Source organism: Oncorhynchus tshawytscha, linkage group LG21 (genome assembly GCF_018296145.1).
Source record: "Oncorhynchus tshawytscha isolate Ot180627B linkage group LG21, Otsh_v2.0, whole genome shotgun sequence".
In the NCBI taxonomy this organism is placed as follows: domain Eukaryota; kingdom Metazoa; phylum Chordata; class Actinopteri; order Salmoniformes; family Salmonidae; genus Oncorhynchus; species Oncorhynchus tshawytscha.
The window spans coordinates 31,943,254-31,962,084 of NC_056449.1; the positions used below are offsets into that span (position 1 = coordinate 31,943,254).

General features: G+C 44.6%; 1 protein-coding gene across 1 annotated transcript in view; it reads left to right on the plus strand.

Moving 5' to 3' along the window:
- Positions 1-12,150: 12,150 nt before the first annotated feature.
- The window catches only part of adam19b (ADAM metallopeptidase domain 19b), a gene marked incomplete at its 3' end in the record, with an annotated part of 53,883 nt that continues 47,202 nt past the window's right edge, over positions 12,151-18,831 (plus strand). The window contains 2 exon segments of the mRNA XM_042303331.1: positions 12,151-13,229; positions 18,350-18,471. Of these exon segments, the coding sequence (XP_042159265.1) occupies positions 13,106-13,229; positions 18,350-18,471 (246 nt within the window).

Consider the following 18,831-nt stretch of genomic DNA (forward strand, 5'->3'; position numbering starts at 1 on the left):
GGTCTTCTTCCGCTTCATTGTTCTATTTTCACCAGGCGGGGGCGCTAAAGGACCATGCAGCAGATTTGAGGCAGCTGCAACAAAATTACATATTAGTCGTCTGTAAGCTTTGTTTTTTATTATTTTTTAAAAGGGAATTAGGCACAGAAACTGAACCAAAAGAAAATGTTATATTTGCTTGTTTTTGTTTCTTACTTTTTTGTATTGAGATCGTAGATGAGATACTGTCCCGGAACAGAAATTCGAAGTATATGTTCGCGGAGGACCTATTTGATGGATGGACTGCATACAATCACTGGCGAAAATAACTTGTGTTCTGTCCTTTGTCAGCTACATTCTCACAAAAACATTTATATTAATAACTTACAGCACAGCGTCGACAATAGCACCACTTACATTAATTCACCTAAAGTAAACTAAGTTATACCATTGTTTTAAGGAATAATTAAAATCATGGACCAAAGAGGATGACAACCATTTGTAAATACACTATATACAAAAGTATGTGGACATCCCTTCACATTATTGGATTCGGCTATTGCAGCCAAACCAGTTGCTGACAGGTCTAGAAAATCACACAGCCATGCAATCTCCATAGACAAACATCTGCAGTAGAATGGCCTTGTTGAAGAGCTCAGTGACTTTCAACGTGGTACTTTCCAACACGTCAGTCAGTTCATCAAATTTCTGCCCTGCTTGAGCTGCCCCAGTCAACTGTAAGTGCTGTTATTGTGAAGTGGAAACGTCTAGGAGAAACAACTGCTCAGCCGCGAATTGGTAGGCCACACATGCTCAGTCACATGCTCGGACCGCCGTAGCGCGTAAACATCGTCTGTCCTCGGTTGCAACACTCACTACCAAGTTTAAATGGTCTCTGGAAGCAACGTCAACACAAGAACAGTTCCAGTTCGTCAGGAGCTTCATGAAATGGGTTTCCATGGCCGAGCAGCCGCACACAAGCCTAAGATCACCATGTGCAATGCCAAGCGTCGACTGCTGTGGTGTAAAGCTTGCTGCCATTGGACTCTGGAGCAGTGGAAACGTGTTCTCTGGAGTGATGAATCGCACTTCACCATCTGGCAGTCAGATGGATGAAAGTTTTGTGGTGGAGGAGGAATAATGGTCTCTGGCTGTTTTTCATGGTTCGGATTCTGTGCTTCCAACTTTGTGGAAACAGTTTAGGGAAGGCCCTTTTCTGTTTCAGCATGACAATGCGTCCATGCAGAAATGGTTTCTTGAGATCGGTGTAGAAGAACTTGACTGGCCTGCGTAGAGCCCTGACCTCAACCCCATCGAACACCTTTGAGATGAATTGGAACGCAGACAGTGAGCAAGGCCTAATCGCCCAACATCAGTGCCCGACCTCACTAAAGCTCTCATGGCTGAATGGAAGCAAGTCCCCGCAGCAATGTTCCAACATCTAGTGGAAAACCTTCCCAGAAGAGTGGAGGTTGTTATAGCAGCAAAGGGGGGACCAACTCCAAATTAATGCCCATGATTTTGGAATGAGATGTTCGACGATCAGGTGTTCCCATATTTTTGGTAATGTAGCTAGCTAGCCTGTCAGCCTGATCTCAGACTAAATGCGACATAGTTTGATATTACCTTCTAGTATGGCTACATAAGCCTCAAGGTTACTTAATAAGGCAAAAATGAAAGGAAGTTGGTTTGTCAGGGTGGATGGATGGGCGTATAACGCGAATGTCTAGCAACCGGAAGATTCCGTCTTTGAATCTCATGACGGACAACTTTAGCAACTTTGCAACTACTTAGCATGTTAGCTAACCCTTTCCCTAACCTTAACCCTTTTAGCTAACCTTAATTAACCCTTTAACCTTGTTAGCCAGCTAGCTAACGTTAGCCATGACAAATTGGAATTTGTAACATATCGTATGTTTTGCTAACAAATGTAACCTTTTTGCAAATTCGTAACATATCATACGAATTGTAATTTGTAATATCACAGGAACTGGATGATGGACATCCACAGATTAATACATACCATACGAAACATCATACTAAATGGAGTGTTTCAGATTTACGTACAGAATAATAGGAAATGCTCTGAGACCAGGTTGAGCCTGTGGGTGGGTGTGTTTCTGGTCTTACCTGCCATATTTTCTTCACTAAAATATTGCCTATATGTCTAATATTAAGAAAGCAGAATTTGACATGAAGACCACAGCCAACCTTGTGCTGCTTGTTCTTCACCCACATAATCTACATTGATTTAATCTGCTCTGTTCTTTCACACAGAAACCTCAAGTTTGGTCCAGTGCCGTGTAGATTACCAGGAGGCATCAAGACGTGCATCCTCTGACCAGTAGCCAGGGTTTTCACCAGCAGCGACAGAATGGCCAAGAGCAAGTTTCAGTACCTCCGGAACTTCGAGACAGACGACACCTGTCTGAAAACTGTTACATCGTGGTGCGGTTGGATGGAAGGAACTTCCACAAGGAAGTAGCTGGGGGTGTATCTGTAGCTCCAGAGAGGAGCTGGGGGGTGTATCTGTAACTCCAGAGAGGAGCTGGGGGTGTATCTGTAGCTCCAGAGAGGAGCTGGGGGTGTATCTGTAGCTCCAGAGAGGAGCTGGGGGTGTATCTGTAACTCCAGAGAGGAGCTGGGGGTGTATCTGTAACTCCAGAGAGGAGCTGGGGGTGTATCTGTAGCTCCAGAGAGGAGCTGGGGGTGTATCTGTAGCTCCAGAGAGGAGCTGGGGGGTGTATCTGTAGCTCCAGAGAGGAGCTGGGGATGTATCTGTAGATACAGAGAGGAGCTGGGGGTGTATCTGTAGCTCCAGAGAGGAGCTGGGGTGTATCTGTAGCTCCAGAGAGGAGCTGGGGGTGTATCTGTAGCTCCAGAGAGGAGCTGGGGGTGTATCTGTAGCTCCAGAGAGGAGCTGGGGATGTATCTGTAGATACAGAGAGGAGCTGGGGGTGTATCTGTAGCTCCAGAGAGGAGCTGGGGATGTATCTGTAGATACAGAGAGGAGCTGGGGGTGTATCTGTAGCTCCAGAGAGGAGCTGGGGGTGTATCTGTAGCTCCAGAGAGGAGCTGGGGGTGTATCTGTAGCTCCAGAGAGGAGCTGGGGGTGTATCTGTAGCTCCAGAGAGGAGCTGGGGGTGTATCTGTAGCTCCAGAGAGGAGCTGGGGGTGTATCTGTAGATCCAGAGAGGAGCTGGGGGTGTATCTGTAGATCCAGAGAGGAGCTGGGGGTGTATCTGTAGCTCCAGAGAGGAGCTGGGGGGTGTATCTGTAGATCCAGAGAGGAGCTGGGGGGTGTATCTGTAGCTCCAGAGAGGAGCTGACTGATATACCCACTGACTGACTGACTGATAGACCCGCTGACTGACTGACTGACTGACTGACCCACTCGCTGACTGACTGACTGTCCCTGTGTTGCTGTAGGTTTGCAGAGCAACACAACTTCCTGAAGCCCAACGACGACAGAGCTCTGGTTCTGATGACGTGCAGCGCCAGGTCTGTCATGGAGGACCTGGATGACATCATCTCGTACGGACAGAGTGACGAGTTCAGCTTCGTCTTCAAGAGGACCTCTGGTTCAAAAGGAGAGCCAGGTAATAACATACATGTACAGAGACACACACCGCCACACACACTCACCAACCACACTTACACACACCCACCAATGTTTATTGCATTTGAGTGACTCTACCTTCCCCCACTCCTTCACTCTCCTCTACCTTCCCCCACTCCTCCACCCTCCTCTACCTTCCCCACTCTTCCACCCTCCTCTACATTCCTCCACTCTCCTCTACCTTCCCCCACTCCTCCACCCTCCTCTACCTTCCCCCACTCCTCTCTACCTTCCTCCACCCTCCTCTACCTTCCTCCACCCTCCTCTACCTTCCCCCACTCCTCCACCCTCCTCTACCTTCCTCCACCCTCCTCTACCTTCCTCCACCCTCCTCTACCTTCCTCCATCCTCCTCTACCTTCCTCCACCCTCCTCTATCGTCCCCCACCCTCCTTTACCTTCCCCACTCCTCCACCCCCTCTATCTTCTCCCCCTCCTCCACTCCTCTACCTTCCCCCACCCTCCATTCCTCCACCCTCCTCTACCTTCCCCTACTCCTCTACCTTCCCCCACTCATCCACCCTCCTCTACCTCCACCCTCCTCTACCTTCCCCCTCTCCTCCACCCTCCTATACCTTCCCCCACTCCTCCACCCTCCTCTACCTTCCCTTACTCCGCTACTTTCCCCCACTCCTCCACCCTCCTATACCTTGCCCCACTCCTCCACCCTCCTATACCTTCCCCCACTCCTCCACCCTCCTATACCTTCCCCACTCCTCTATCTTTCCCTACTCCTCTACCTTCCCTTACTCCTCTCCAACTTACCCCCCACTCCTCCACCCTCCTCTACCTTCCCCCCCCTACCCTCCTCTACCTTCCCTCCACCCTCCTCTACCTTCCCCCACTCCTCCACCCTCCTCTACCTTCCCTACTCCTCTACCTTCCCCCACTCCTCCACCCTCCTCTACCTTCCCCTACTCCTCCACCCTCCTATACCTTCCCCCACTCCTCCACCCTCCTCTACCTTCCCCTACTCCTCCACCCTCCTCTACCTTCCCCCACTCCTCCACCCTCCTCTACCTTCCCCCACTCCTCCACCCTCCTCTACCTTCCCCTACTCCTCTACCTTCCCCCTCCTCCCCCTCCAGTCCCAGTTCTCCTCTTCCTATGTGTTCTACTGGAAGGACTACTTCTGAGACCAGCCCCTCTACCCCCTAGGGTTTGACGGGTGGGTGGTTCTGTATCCTAGCAACCACAACCTCCGGGACTACCTCAGCTGGAGGCAGGCTGACTGTATATACTCGCACTTAAATACTCACACACTCCTATCCCCCAATACATTATCCTGTGTGTGTGTGTGTGTGTGTGTGTGCTTTGAATACAGTAGATTGTCTTCCACATTTGTGGTTCTCTTTCATAATGTTGTGTGTGTTTGCCAGGTCACGTCAACAACCTGTATAACACAGTGTTTTGGACGTTGGTGCAGAAGGCGGACTCACCACTACACAGGCAGAGAGGACAGACTAAAGGTGAGAGTTACTCCAGTGAGATTAGCATAATTACAGCTGTGGGGGTGTGTCACAGTTTTAATATATCTGCTCTTTTTGAGGAATGTCATTTTCTAAGGGGCATCTGCTTGTTAGTCATAACTTTATAATTATTCTGATAATAGCTTTAGAATGGATGACTACATCATATTTACTTTCACTGAAAACTACCTCAATTGACATTTCCATATTTAATTTACCAAGACCTTTAGATACATAATCAAATCTCTATGATCTCTGTCTGTCTCTCTCTCTCTGTCTCTCTCTCTGTCTGTCACTCTCTCTCTCTATGTCTGTCTCTGTCTCTCTCTCTCTGTCTCTCTCTCTGTCTGTCACTCTCTCTCTCTATGTCTGTCTCTCTCTCTGTCTCTCTCTCTCTGTCTCTCTCTCTGTCTGTCTCTCTCTCTGTCTCTCTCTCTCTGTCTCTCTCTCTGTCTGTCACTCTCTCTCTCTATGTCTGTCTCTCTGTCTCTCTCTCTGTCTGTCACTCTCTCTCTCTATGTCTGTCTCTCTCTCTGTCTCTCTCTCTCTGTCTCTCTCTCTGTCTGTCACTCTCTCTCTCTATGTCTGTCTCTCTCTCTGTCTCTCTCTCTCTCTGTCTCTCTCTCTATGTCTGTCTCTCTCTCTGTCTCTCTCTCTCTGTCTCTCTCTCTGTCTGTCACTCTCTCTCTCTATGTCTGTCTCTCTCTCTGTCTCTCTCTCTCTGTCTCTCTCTCTCTCCCAGAGAACATTGGCAGCAGATAAGAATGAAATCCTGTTTTCTCAGTTTGATATCAATTACAACAATGAGCCTCTGGTCCACAGGAAAGGAACCGTCCTAATCTGGGAGAAGGTGAGATCTCAGGTTGTGTCCTTAATGCACCCTATTCCCTATATAGAGCCTCTTGTCAGAAGTAGTGGACTATTTAGAGAAGAGGATGCCACTTCAGATACATTCATAGACACACGTCCAGGCTGGTGTGTGAGGGCGGTAGGCAGCCTAGTGGTTCAGAGCATTTGGCCAGTAAGTGAAATGCCACTGGTTTGAATCCCATAGATGACTAGGTGAAAAATCTGCCGATGTGCCCTTGAGCAAGGCACTTAACCCTAATTGCTCCAGGATTGCCGGCAATAATGGCTGATCCCTGGTCGTAAGCCCATTCCAAGGGTGTCGGGGAGTGGGATATGCAACAAATGAATTTACAATTTACATGTGTATAATACATGTGTGAAGTAGGACAAATGGAAGCACCCAACTAATAATTATTATTATGATGGTTAACCCCATCCTTTGCTTCTCTCGAAGTCTCTACCCCCCTCCCTCTGTCTCAGCTGGAAGAAACAGTGACCAAGAGTGTGAAGCTCCCCAACGAGGAGGAGGAGCAGAAACCTGCACAGTGGTTAACGTTGAACGTGGACAGAGTTTGTTGTACTTCCACATGCTCCTGCTGTGGGATGGAGGGGAAGCTGTCATGGACTGTGTGGATACTCTTAATCACTAACTCTTGATTGGAACAAACTGTCAGCGGTGGCATAACTCAAACACCATCATGCTCTCTGCTCATGTACTGTGTACAAATATTTTCAATACGGCCTTTTTATGTCTGGAACCATTAAACCAAGAGAATGTATATTGTTGATGATGTTTTGCCGGTGGTGATGCTGGCATATTATATCATCATAATAAACTAGTAGGCTTACTGTTGGGTGTATGGGCATGTGCCAGTTAACCAGAGAGATACCTGCTTGTCTCACTGAGAAGCATATCTGATCACCTCTGGCTCCTGTCTCCTCTCACTTGTCCCACTGAGAAGCATGTCTGATCATATGTCCCACTGAGAAGCATATCTGATCACCTCTGGCTCCTGTCTCCTCTCACTTGTCTCACTGAGAAGCATGTCTGATCACCTCTGGCTCCTGTCTCCTCTCACTTGTCTCACTGAGAAGCATGTCTGATCACCTCTGGCTCCTGTCTCCTCTCACTTGTCTCACTGAGAAGCATGTCTGATCACCTCTGGCTCCTGTCTCCTCTCACTTGTCTCACTGAGAAGCATGTCTGATCACCTCTGGCTCCTGTCTCCTCTCACTTGTCCCACTGAGAAGCATGTCTGATCACCTCTGGCTCCTGTCTCCTCTCACTTGTCTCACTGAGAAGCATGTCTGATCACCTCTGGCTCCTGTCTCCTCTCACTTGTCTCACTGAGAAGCATGTCTGATCACCTCTGGCTCCTGTCTCCTCTCACTTGTCTCACTGAGAAGCATGTCTGATCACCTCTGGCTCCTGTCTCCTCTCACTTGTCTCACTGAGAAGCATGTCTGATCACCTCTGGCTCCTGTCTCCTCTCACTTGTCTCACTGAGAAGCATGTCTGATCACCTCTGGCTCCTGTCTCCTCTCACTTGTCTCACTGAGAAGCATGTCTGATCACCTCTGGCTCCTGTCTCCTCTCACTTGTCTCACTGAGAAGCATGTCTGATCACCTCTGGCTCCTGTCTCCTCTCACTTGTCTCACTGAGAAGCATGTCTGATCACCTCTGGCTCCTGTCTCCTCTCACTTGTCTCACTGAGAAGCATGTCTGATCACCTCTGGCTCCTGTCTCCTCTCACTTGTCTCACTGAGAAGCATGTCTGATCACCTCTGGCTCCTGTCTCCTCTCACTTGTCCCACTGAGAAGCATGTCTGATCACCTCTGGCTCCTGTCTCCTCTCACTTGTCCCACTGAGAAGCATGTCTGATCACCTCTGGCTCCTGTCTCCTCTCACTTGTCTCACTGAGAAGCATGTCTGATCACCTCTGGCTCCTGTCTCCTCTCACTTGTCTCACTGAGAAGCATGTCTGATCACCTCTGGCTCCTGTCTCCTCTCACTTGTCCCACTGAGAAGCATGTCTGATCACCTCTGGCTCCTGTCTCCTCTCACTTGTCTCACTGAGAAGCATGTCTGATCACCTCTGGCTCCTGTCTCCTCTCACTTGTCTCACTGAGAAGCATGTCTGATCACCTCTGGCTCCTGTCTCCTCTCACTTGTCTCACTGAGAAGCATGTCTGATCACCTCTGGCTCCTGTCTCCTCTCACTTGTCTCACTGAGAAGCATGTCTGATCACCTCTGGCTCCTGTCTCCTCTCACTTGTCTCACTGAGAAGCATGTCTGATCACCTCTGGCTCCTGTCTCCTCTCACTTGTCTCACTGAGAAGCATGTCTGATCACCTCTGGCTCCTGTCTCCTCTCACTTGTCTCACTGAGAAGCATGTCTGATCACCTCTGGCTCCTGTCTCCTCTCACTTGTCTCACTGAGAAGCATGTCTGATCACCTCTGGCTCCTGTCTCCTCTCACTTGTCTCACTGAGAAGCATGTCTGATCACCTCTGGCTCCTGTCTCCTCTCACTTGTCCCACTGAGAAGCATGTCTGATCACCTCTGGCTCCTGTCTCCTCTCACTTGTCCCACTGAGAAGCATGTCTGATCACCTCTGGCTCCTGTCTCCTCTCACTTGTCTCACTGAGAAGCATGTCTGATCACCTCTGGCTCCTGTCTCCTCTCACTTGTCTCACTGAGAAGCATGTCTGATCACCTCTGGCTCCTGTCTCCTCTCACTTGTCTCACTGAGAAGCATGTCTGATCACCTCTGGCTCCTGTCTCCTCTCACTTGTCTCACTGAGAAGCATGTCTGATCACCTCTGGCTCCTGTCTCCTCTCACTTGTCTCACTGAGAAGCATGTCTGATCACCTCTGGCTCCTGTCTCCTCTCACTTGTCTCACTGAGAAGCATGTCTGATCACCTCTGGCTCCTGTCTCCTCTCACTTGTCTCACTGAGAAGCATGTCTGATCACCTCTGGCTCCTGTCTCCTCTCACTTGTCTCACTGAGAAGCATGTCTGATCACCTCTGGCTCCTGTCTCCTCTCACTTGTCCCACTGAGAAGCATGTCTGATCACCTCTGGCTCCTGTCTCCTCTCACTTGTCCCACTGAGAAGCATGTCTGATCACCTCTGGCTCCTGTCTCCTCTCACTTGTCTCACTGAGAAGCATGTCTGATCACCTCTGGCTCCTGTCTCCTCTCACTTGTCTCACTGAGAAGCATGTCTGATCACCTCTGGCTCCTGTCTCCTCTCACTTGTCCCACTGAGAAGCATGCCTGATCATATGTCTCACTGAGAAGCATGCCTGATTATATGTCTCACTGAGAAGCATGTCTGATTATATGTCTCACTGAGAAGCATGCCTGATCATATGTCTCATGTCTCACTGAGAAGCATGGCTGATAATATGTCTCACTGAGAAGCATGTCTGATCATATGTCTCATGTCTCACTGAGAAGCATGCCTGATCATATGTCTCATGTCTCACTGAGAAGCATGTTTGATCATATGTCTCATGTCTCACTGAGAAGCATGTCTGATCAAATGTCTCATGTCTCACTGAGAAGAATGCCTGATAATATGTCTCACTGAGAAGCATGTCTGATTATATGTCTCATGTCTCACTGAGAAGCATGTCTGATCATATGTCTCATGTCTCACTTAGAAACATGTCTGATCATATGTCTCATGTCTCACTGAGAAGCATGTCTGATCATATGTCTCACTGAGAAGCATGTCTGATCATATGTCTCATGTCTCACTTAGAAACATGTCTGATCATATGTCTCATGTCTCACTGAGAAGCATGTCTGATCATATGTCTCACTGAGAAGCATGTCTGATCATATGTCTCATGTCTCACTTAGAAACATGTCTGATCATATGTCTCATGTCTCACTGAGAAGCATGTCTGATCATATGTCTCATGTATCACTGAGAAGCATGTCTGATCATATGTCTCACTGAGAAGCATGCCTGATCATATGTCTCACTGAGAAGCATGCCTGATCATATGTCTCATGTCTCACTTAGAAACATGTCTGATCATATGTCTCAAGTCTCACTGAGAAGCATGCCTGATCATATGTCTCACTGAGAAGCATGCCTGATCATATGTCTCACTGAGAAGCATGCCTGATCATATGTCTCACTGAGAAGCATGCCTGATCATATGTCTCACTGAGAAGCATGCCTGATCATATGTCTCACTGAAAAGCATGCCTGATCATATGTCTCACTGAGAAGCATGCCTGATCATATGTCTCACTGAGAAGCATGCCAGATCATATGTCTCACCGAGAAGCATGCCTGATCATATGTCTCACCGAGAAGCATGCCTGATCATCTCTGGCTCCTCTATTTTCAGCTGCTTTTGGTCACTTAATCTTCCTTGTGGGTGTGAACTGAATATCAAATCACACCATTTCAATTCACGAAGGACAATTCCGTAGTCTTTGAATATTAATGTTTCCTCCTGTGTTTCCATGATGTCCCAGCAGGTTTCAGTGTGTGCCTGCGCGCGGGGGCTTTTAACGGAATCACATAGAAATCAATAGCTGACCAATAAATGACTGGTGTTTCGGTGCCAGGGTTCCTTTTAGAAGAGTGAAGCACACTCTGGGCTGTGTGCCACTGCACACCAAACACTTCCAATATTATCACACACTAGAAACGTCGAATGTTATCAGACACTAGACACTTCTAATGTTATCAGACACTAGACACTTCTAATGTTATCACACACTAGACACTTGTAATGTTATCACACACTAGACACTTGTAATGTTATCAGACACTAGACACTTCTAATGTTATCACACTTTTAGACACTTCTAATGTTATCAGACACTAGACACTTCTAATGTTTCAGACACTAGGACACTTCTAATGTTATCAGACACTAGACACTTCTAATGTTATCATGACACTAGACAGGTTTAATGTTATCAGACACTAGACACTTCTAATGTTATCACACTAGACACTTCTAATGTTACCAATAACACTTCTAATGTTATCACACACTAGACACTTCTAATGTTAGCACACACTAGACACTTCTAATGTTATCAGACACTAGACACTTCTAATGTTATCAGACACTAGACACTTGTAATGTTATCACACTAGACACTTGTAATGTTATCAGACACTAGACACTTGTAATGTTATCAGACACTAGACACTTGTAATGTTATCACACACTAGACACTTCTAATGTTATCACACACTAGACACTTGTAATGTTATCACACACTAGACACTTGTAATGTTATCACACACTAGACACTTCTAATGTTATCACACACTAGACACTTCTAATGTTATCACACACTAGACACTTCTAATGTTATCAGACACTAGACACTTCTAATATTATAACACACTAGACACTTCTAATGTTATCAGACACTAGACACTTCTAATATTATAACACACTAGACACTTCTAATGTTATCACACACTAGACACTTCTAATGTTATCAGACACTAGACACTTCTAATGTTATCAGACACTAGACACTTGTAATGTTATCACACACTAGACACTTGTAATGTTATCACACACTAGACACTTGTAATGTTATCAGACACTAGACACTTGTAATGTTATCACACACTAGACACTTCTAATATTATCACACACTAGACACTTCTAATATTATCACACACTAGACACTTCTAATATTATCACACACTAGACACTTCTAATGTTATCACACACTAGACACTTGTAATGTTATCACACACTAGACACTTGTAATGTTATCACACACTAGACACTTGTAATGTTATCACACACTAGACACTTGTAATGTTATCACACACTAGACACTTGTAATGTTATCACACACTAGACACTTCTAATATTATCACACACTAGACACTTCTAATGTTATCAGACACTAGACACTTCTAATATTATCACACACTAGACACTTCTAATGTTATCAGACACTAGACACTTCTAATGTTATCACACACTAGACACTTCTAATGTTATCACACACTAGACACTTCTAATGTTATCACACACTAGACACTTCTAATGTTATCAGACACTAGACACTTCTAATGTTATCAGACACTAGACACTTCTAATGTTATCAGACACTAGACACTTCTAATGTTATCACACACTAGACACTTCTAATGTTATCACACACTAGACACTTCTAATGTTATCAGACACTAGACACTTCTAATATTATCAGACACTAGACACTTCTAATGTTATCAGACACTAGACACTTCTAATGTTATCAGACATACTCAAACCACCTCCACCTGACTGTGACATGTTCAACACACCCTGGTTTACAGTGGCTGATAAATGTATACTAGTTGGGCCATGTTAATGCTTTTGGTGGGACAGAGCAAAAACAAGATGAAACCTAAGTTTCTCAGGTACAGTATCATCATACACAACGCTGTTACAGTAGGCCTACAGCATTCAGATTGCCCTCCACTACCCTCCCTGCACAGACATGGTGCCAACCCCAGCATGGGCATTGCATGTTGTACTGTACACTACCTGTCTCTCTGCCAAGAAACCACCTGTGTGCTAACAATGACTCACCCAGGGTGCCCACGGCCATATGGGCCCTGGTCAAAAGCAGTGCACTATATAGGGAATAGGGTGCTTTTAGGACATAGGCTGAGCTGTGTGACAGAATTAATCTTTTAGTATAAATGTTTTATAGTATTGCCATGACAGGTTCTGTATTTCTGAACATTCACATTCGCCTATCATATGACACAGAATGTGTGACAAATAGAAGATCCTTTATTATTTTTGTATATGCTAACGCATAGGTGTTAGGGCTACCGTTAAACAATATCTAGTCTTCAACCGTTTTCAAAACCGATAGGCTCACAGAAATCGTTGAAGCGTCTCAGTCGAGCGGCTGGGTGCAAGCACGACCAGTTAGTTGTAGTGTAAATGGGAGTGTCTGAAAGTGAAAGGGAGAACTGAATGAAACAGAAAAGATGAGCTCTGCCTCTGTGGAAGCAACCCGAGCAGACGGAGCAATAGACTATTATTGTCGTCAACACATTTAGCCGCCGCATAGGATATGTCGACAGGCAGCTATTATTTGTCCTTTGCATATGCATTTTTTTGTATCGATTTGTGTTAGTGATTACATTGTCCGGTTTAAATTCTAACGCTTTATTTTAGCATGAGTCCAGGAGAACGGTTAACCCGATTTAATCTGAGTTCTGTATATTCCCGTCTGAGTCTGTATTTGATTGTCGTTATATGCTGTGTTGGGTCTTTTGTATCCCATCAAAACGCTGCTGCCGGTAAGTCTGTTTATTCCTTACAATAATCAGTAAGTTAATGCATGGAAATGTCATTTTTCTGGATGGCTGATAAATATTTAATGATTATTTATTTTGAACTGTGCATAATGTTAGTTCACTCAGCCTGGCCTCACTGGTGTTTCAAGTCTTATTTCGTCTTTCTTAGAATGGGCTATTGGGAATGTTCTTATTCATTCATAACATACGCACGTTTTCTAGGGCAGTCTATTATTTTGACAACTTCTCAAAGAATGTGCTGACGTCAGTTTTATATATAGTCAAGTACAGAACGTCCTGTTGGCTACCTGTAGAAAGTGCACCTTTTTTTTAACCTCTTGATAAACTGTTGACCATACTATTTACCAAGTGAGTTTTCATCTAAACTGAACACAAATATAAACGCAACATCCAACAATTTCAAAGATTCAAAGATCAGTCAATTGAAATTAAATTGATTGGGCTCTAATCTAGGGATTTCACATTACTGGGAATACAGATATGCATCGGTTGTTCACAGATACCTTTTAAAAAAGAAGTTTGGCGTGGACCAGAAATCCAGTCAGTACCTGGTGTAATCACCATATGCCTCATACAGCGCAACACATCTCCTCAACAAAGAGTTGATCAGGCTGTTGATTGTGGCCTGTGGAATGATGTCCCACTCCTCTTCAGTGGCTGTCTGAAGTTGGTGGATATTGACGAGAACTGGAACGTCAATCCAGAGCATCCCAAACATGCTCAAATTGTGACATGTCTGGTGAGTATGCAGGCAATGGAAGAACTGGGACATTACCACTTCCAGGAAGTGTCGACATGGGGCCATGCATTATCATGCTGAAACATGAGATAACTGTGATGGATGACTGGCACGACACTGAGACTCAGGATCTCGTCACGGTATCTCTGTGCATTCAAATTGCCAATGGATAAAATGCAATTGAGTTCCTTGTCCGTAGTTTATGCATGCTCATACAATAACCCCACCGCCACTGCACTCTGTTCACAACGTTGACATCAGCAAACTGCTCGCCCACACTATGCCATATACACGTGGTCTGTGATTGTGAGGCCTGTTGGACGGACTGCCAAATTCTCTAAAATGACGTTGAGGAAGCTTATGGTAGAGAAATTAACATTCAATTCTCTTGCAACAACTCTGGTGGAAATTCCTGCAGTTAGCATGCCAATTTCACACTCCCTCAAAACTTGAAATATCTGTGGTATTGTGTGACTAAACTACACATTTTAGAGTGTCTTTTTATTGTCCCCAGCACAAAGTGCACCTGTGTGATGATCAGGCTTTTTAAACAGTTTCTTGATTTGCCACACCTGTCAGGTGGCTGGATTATCTTGGCAACGGATAAATGCTCACTAGCAGTAATGTAAACAAATTTGTGCACAAAATGTAAGAGAAATAAACTTTTTGTGTGTATTGAATTTTGGGGAACTTTTATTTTAGAAAACTTTAAAATAAGTGTTTTGTGTAGACTTACCCTGGCGTGACGTTTTGATAACCATGTAAATCTCTCTCGGACAAGGTGACTTTCATCAATATATTCGTCTTTATTTACTCTCTAATTCTAAAATGCTAATTAGCATCAAATTAGACATCATGCAAAACTACAAATCCCTACAAGCTCCTGCACATCATCTCTAGCTGCTGCCTTTGCTAACATGTATTTTGGCAATTTAAAACTTGCACAAGACAGTTCACAGAATTGTCCATTTGAAGAAATGTTGCCAATTTATTCATTACTAAATTTAGCTTGCATTGGATTGTTAATCCAGAGATTCTTACCTTTTCCGCGATTCAACAGTCTCATCCAGATCATCATGGTATGTGTAGTTCTTTATGATAGTCACATTAGCAGCTAATTTGCATTTTAATTTATTTTTTTTGGGGGGGGGGGAAATACAGGTGAATATATTGATAAGTCACCTTGTCCTAGAGAGATTTACAGGGTTATCAAAACATCACACCAGGGTAAGCCTACACGAAACATCCCTTATTTTAAGTGTTTCTAAAATGTGGTGTGAAAAAACGATAGGACCATTTCCTTGTTTTACCGCTAGGTTTTATGGGTATTATGACTCATACTGTGGAACTCTATAGGGCCATAAGCAAACAAGAACATGCTCATCCAGAGTTGATGCTCCGAGTGGCCTGTGATTTTAATTACAGAAATAATGAAATCTGTTTTAGCTAATATCTACCAGCATGTCACATATGCAACTCTAGATCATCTTTACTCCACACGGAAATGTGTACATAGCTCTCCCTCGCCCTCCTTTAGGCAAATCTGACCATAAGTCTATCCTCCTGCTTCCAAGCAAAACCTCGAACAGGAAGTTTCGCTGACACGCTCAATATGGAAGTAATCCTATGAAGCAGATGCTAAACTACAAGACTATTCACGAGCGCAGACTGGAATATGTTCTGGGATTCATCCAATGGCATTGAGGAGTTTACTGCATCAGTCACCGGCTTCATTAATAAGTGCATCAACAACATTGTACCCACAGTGACTGTACATATATATCCCAACCAGAAGCCATGGATTAAAGGCAACATCCACACTGAGCTAAAGGTGCTTTCAAGGAGCGGGACACTAATCTGGACGCTTATTTAAAAAATCCTGCTAAGCCCTCCGACGAATCATCAAACAGGAAAAGCATCAATACAGGACTAAGCTCTGACGCTCGTCAGGTGGGGCAGGGCTTGCAAACTATCACGGATTACAAAGGGAAACCCAGCCACGAGCTTCCCAGTGACTCAAGCCTACCAGACGAGCTAAATACATTCTATGCTCGCTTCGAGGCAAGCAACACTGAGCCATGAATGAGAGCACCAGCTGTTCTGGACGACTGTCTGAACATGCTCTCTGTGGCCAATGTGAGTAAGAGCTTTAAACCGGTTAATATTCACAAGGCCGCAGGGCCAGACTAATTACCAGGACGTGTACTCAGCTGGCAAGTGTATTCACTGACATTCTCAACCTCTCCCTGACCCAGTCTGTAATGCCTACATGTTTCAAGCAGACCACCGTAGTCCCTGTGCCCAAGAATGCCAAGGTAACCTGTCTAAATGACTATCGAACCATAGTACTCACATCTGTAGCTATGAAATGCTTTCGCTCACATCAACACCATCATCTCAGATGGACCCACTCCAATTCACATACCACCCCAACAGATCCACAGATTACGCAATCTCTATTGCATTCCACACTGCGTTTTCCAACCTGGAAAAGAGGAACACCTATGTGAGATTACTGTTCATTGACAGCTCAGCATTCAACACCATAGTGCCTCCAAGCTTATCACTAAGCTAATGACCCTGGAACTGAACACCTCCATCTGCAACTGGATCCTGGACACCCTGATGGGCCACCCCCAGGGGGTGAGGGTAGGCTACAACACATCTGCCACGCTGACCCTCAACACTGGAGCTCCTCAGGGTTGCGTGCTTAGTCCCCTCCTGTATTCCCTGTTCACACACGACTGTGTGGCCACGCATGACTCCAACACCATCATTAAGTTTGCAGATGACATGACAGTGGTAGGCCTGATCAACAATGACAATGAGACAACCTATAGGGGGAGGTCAGAGACCTACCAGTGTGGTGCCAGAACAACAATGTGAGCAAAACAAAGGAGCTGATCATGGACAACAGGAAATGTAAGGCCTAGCATGCCACCATTCACATCAACAGGGCTGTAGTGGAGCATGTCGAGACCTTCAAGATCCTCGGTGTCCATATCACTAAGGATCTATCATGGTCAACACACACTAACACAGTAATGAAAAGGGCACGACAACGCCTTTTCCCCTTCAGGATCTTCCAATTGGCTCATTTATCACCCCTCCTCTCCCCTATAACTATTCCCCAGGTTGTTGCTGTAAAAGAAAATGTGTTCGCAGTCAACTTATCTGGTAAAATTAGGGTTAAAAAATCAATTAAATAAAAAAGGAGGCCAAAAAGATTTGGCATTGGCCTTCAGATCCTCAAAAAGTTCTACAGCTGCGCCATCGAGAGCATCTTGACCGGATGCATCACCGCTTGGTATGGCAACTGCTACAGAGGGTAGTGTGTACAGCCCAGTACATCACTGGGGGCGAGCTTCCTGCCATCCAGGACCTCTATAGCAGGTGATGTCAGAGGAAGGCACTACAAGTAGTTAAAGACTCCAGCCACCCAAGTCATAGACAGTTCTTTCTGCTACTGTACGACAAGCGGTACCGACGCACCAAGTTTGAAACCAACAGGACCCTAAACAGCTTCTACCCCCAAGCCATTAGACCGCTAACTACTTAGTTAAATAGTTAAAGCTGCATTGTCATTTTTTGGGCGACCTGACCAAATTCGCATAGAAATCTTAGTTATAGATCTATTATTTGCATTGAAAGCAAGTCTAAGAAGCGGTTCTATGTGCGCTATCTATATGCTTATCATTCTTAAGTTTATTTTTTTGGTCTTTTACCTCTGGTTCTGTACACCAGCTTCAAACAGCTGAAAATACATTATTTTTGGTTATTGAAAAAATATTTCACATTATTTTAGATGGTACAATGATTCTCTTGTTTTTTTCACATTAACTGAAATTAAGAGAACTCTTTGAATTTTAGCAACTGGGAAATGGCAGAGCTATTTCTGCATATTGCACATTTAACCAAAAAGCTACCCGGACTATCAGCATTGAGCCTTTTTTGCATGAAGTTTTTGTAGTCATCACATACGCTGCTGTTGTTTACCTGTCACTCTATTCCTAGTTATATGTACATACCTATCTCAATTACCTTGTACCCCTGCACATCCACTTTGTACTGGTACCCCGTGTTTATAGCCAAGTTATCGTTACTCATTGTGTATTTATTATTATTATGTGCTTTATGTTTCTATTATTTCGTTATTTTCTTTCTCCCTGCATTGTTGGGAAGGGCCCGTAAGTAAACATTTCACTGTTAGTCTACACCTGTTGTTTTACAGAGCATGTGACATATAAATATGCATTTAATTCTATTTTGCAATGACTACACAAGATTGTTTTATTATATTTTATCAGGAGACTCCTACCCCTACTGCCCCCTTTATTGACATGGTTGTAATTCCTGTGTGTAGAGGAGCAGAGATCGAGCCCTCAGGAGAACAACCACAGAATAGAACACCTAGAGAGCTATGAGATTACATATCCACACTGGCTGCAGCCTGCAAGACACAGGAGGTCCATCCATGGAGAGAAGGTGAGATACGATCTTATCACTGACATTCCCTACAAACTCAGAGAGACATACATGGTTGTCCTCTAAAATAGCTCAACAAATTTCACACGTTACATGTAAGAGATATGTAATGTTAGAGAGATAAAATGCTAGAGAGATAATATTAGAGAGATATAATATTAGAGAGAGAGATAATATTAGAGCAATATAATGTTAGAGAGATAAAATGCTAGAGAGATAATATTAGAGAGATATAATATTAGAGAGAGAGATAATATTAGAGCAATATAATGTTAGAGAGATAAAATGCTAGAGAGATAATATTAGAGAGATATAATATTAGAGAGAGAGATAATATTAGAGCAATATAATGCTAGAGAG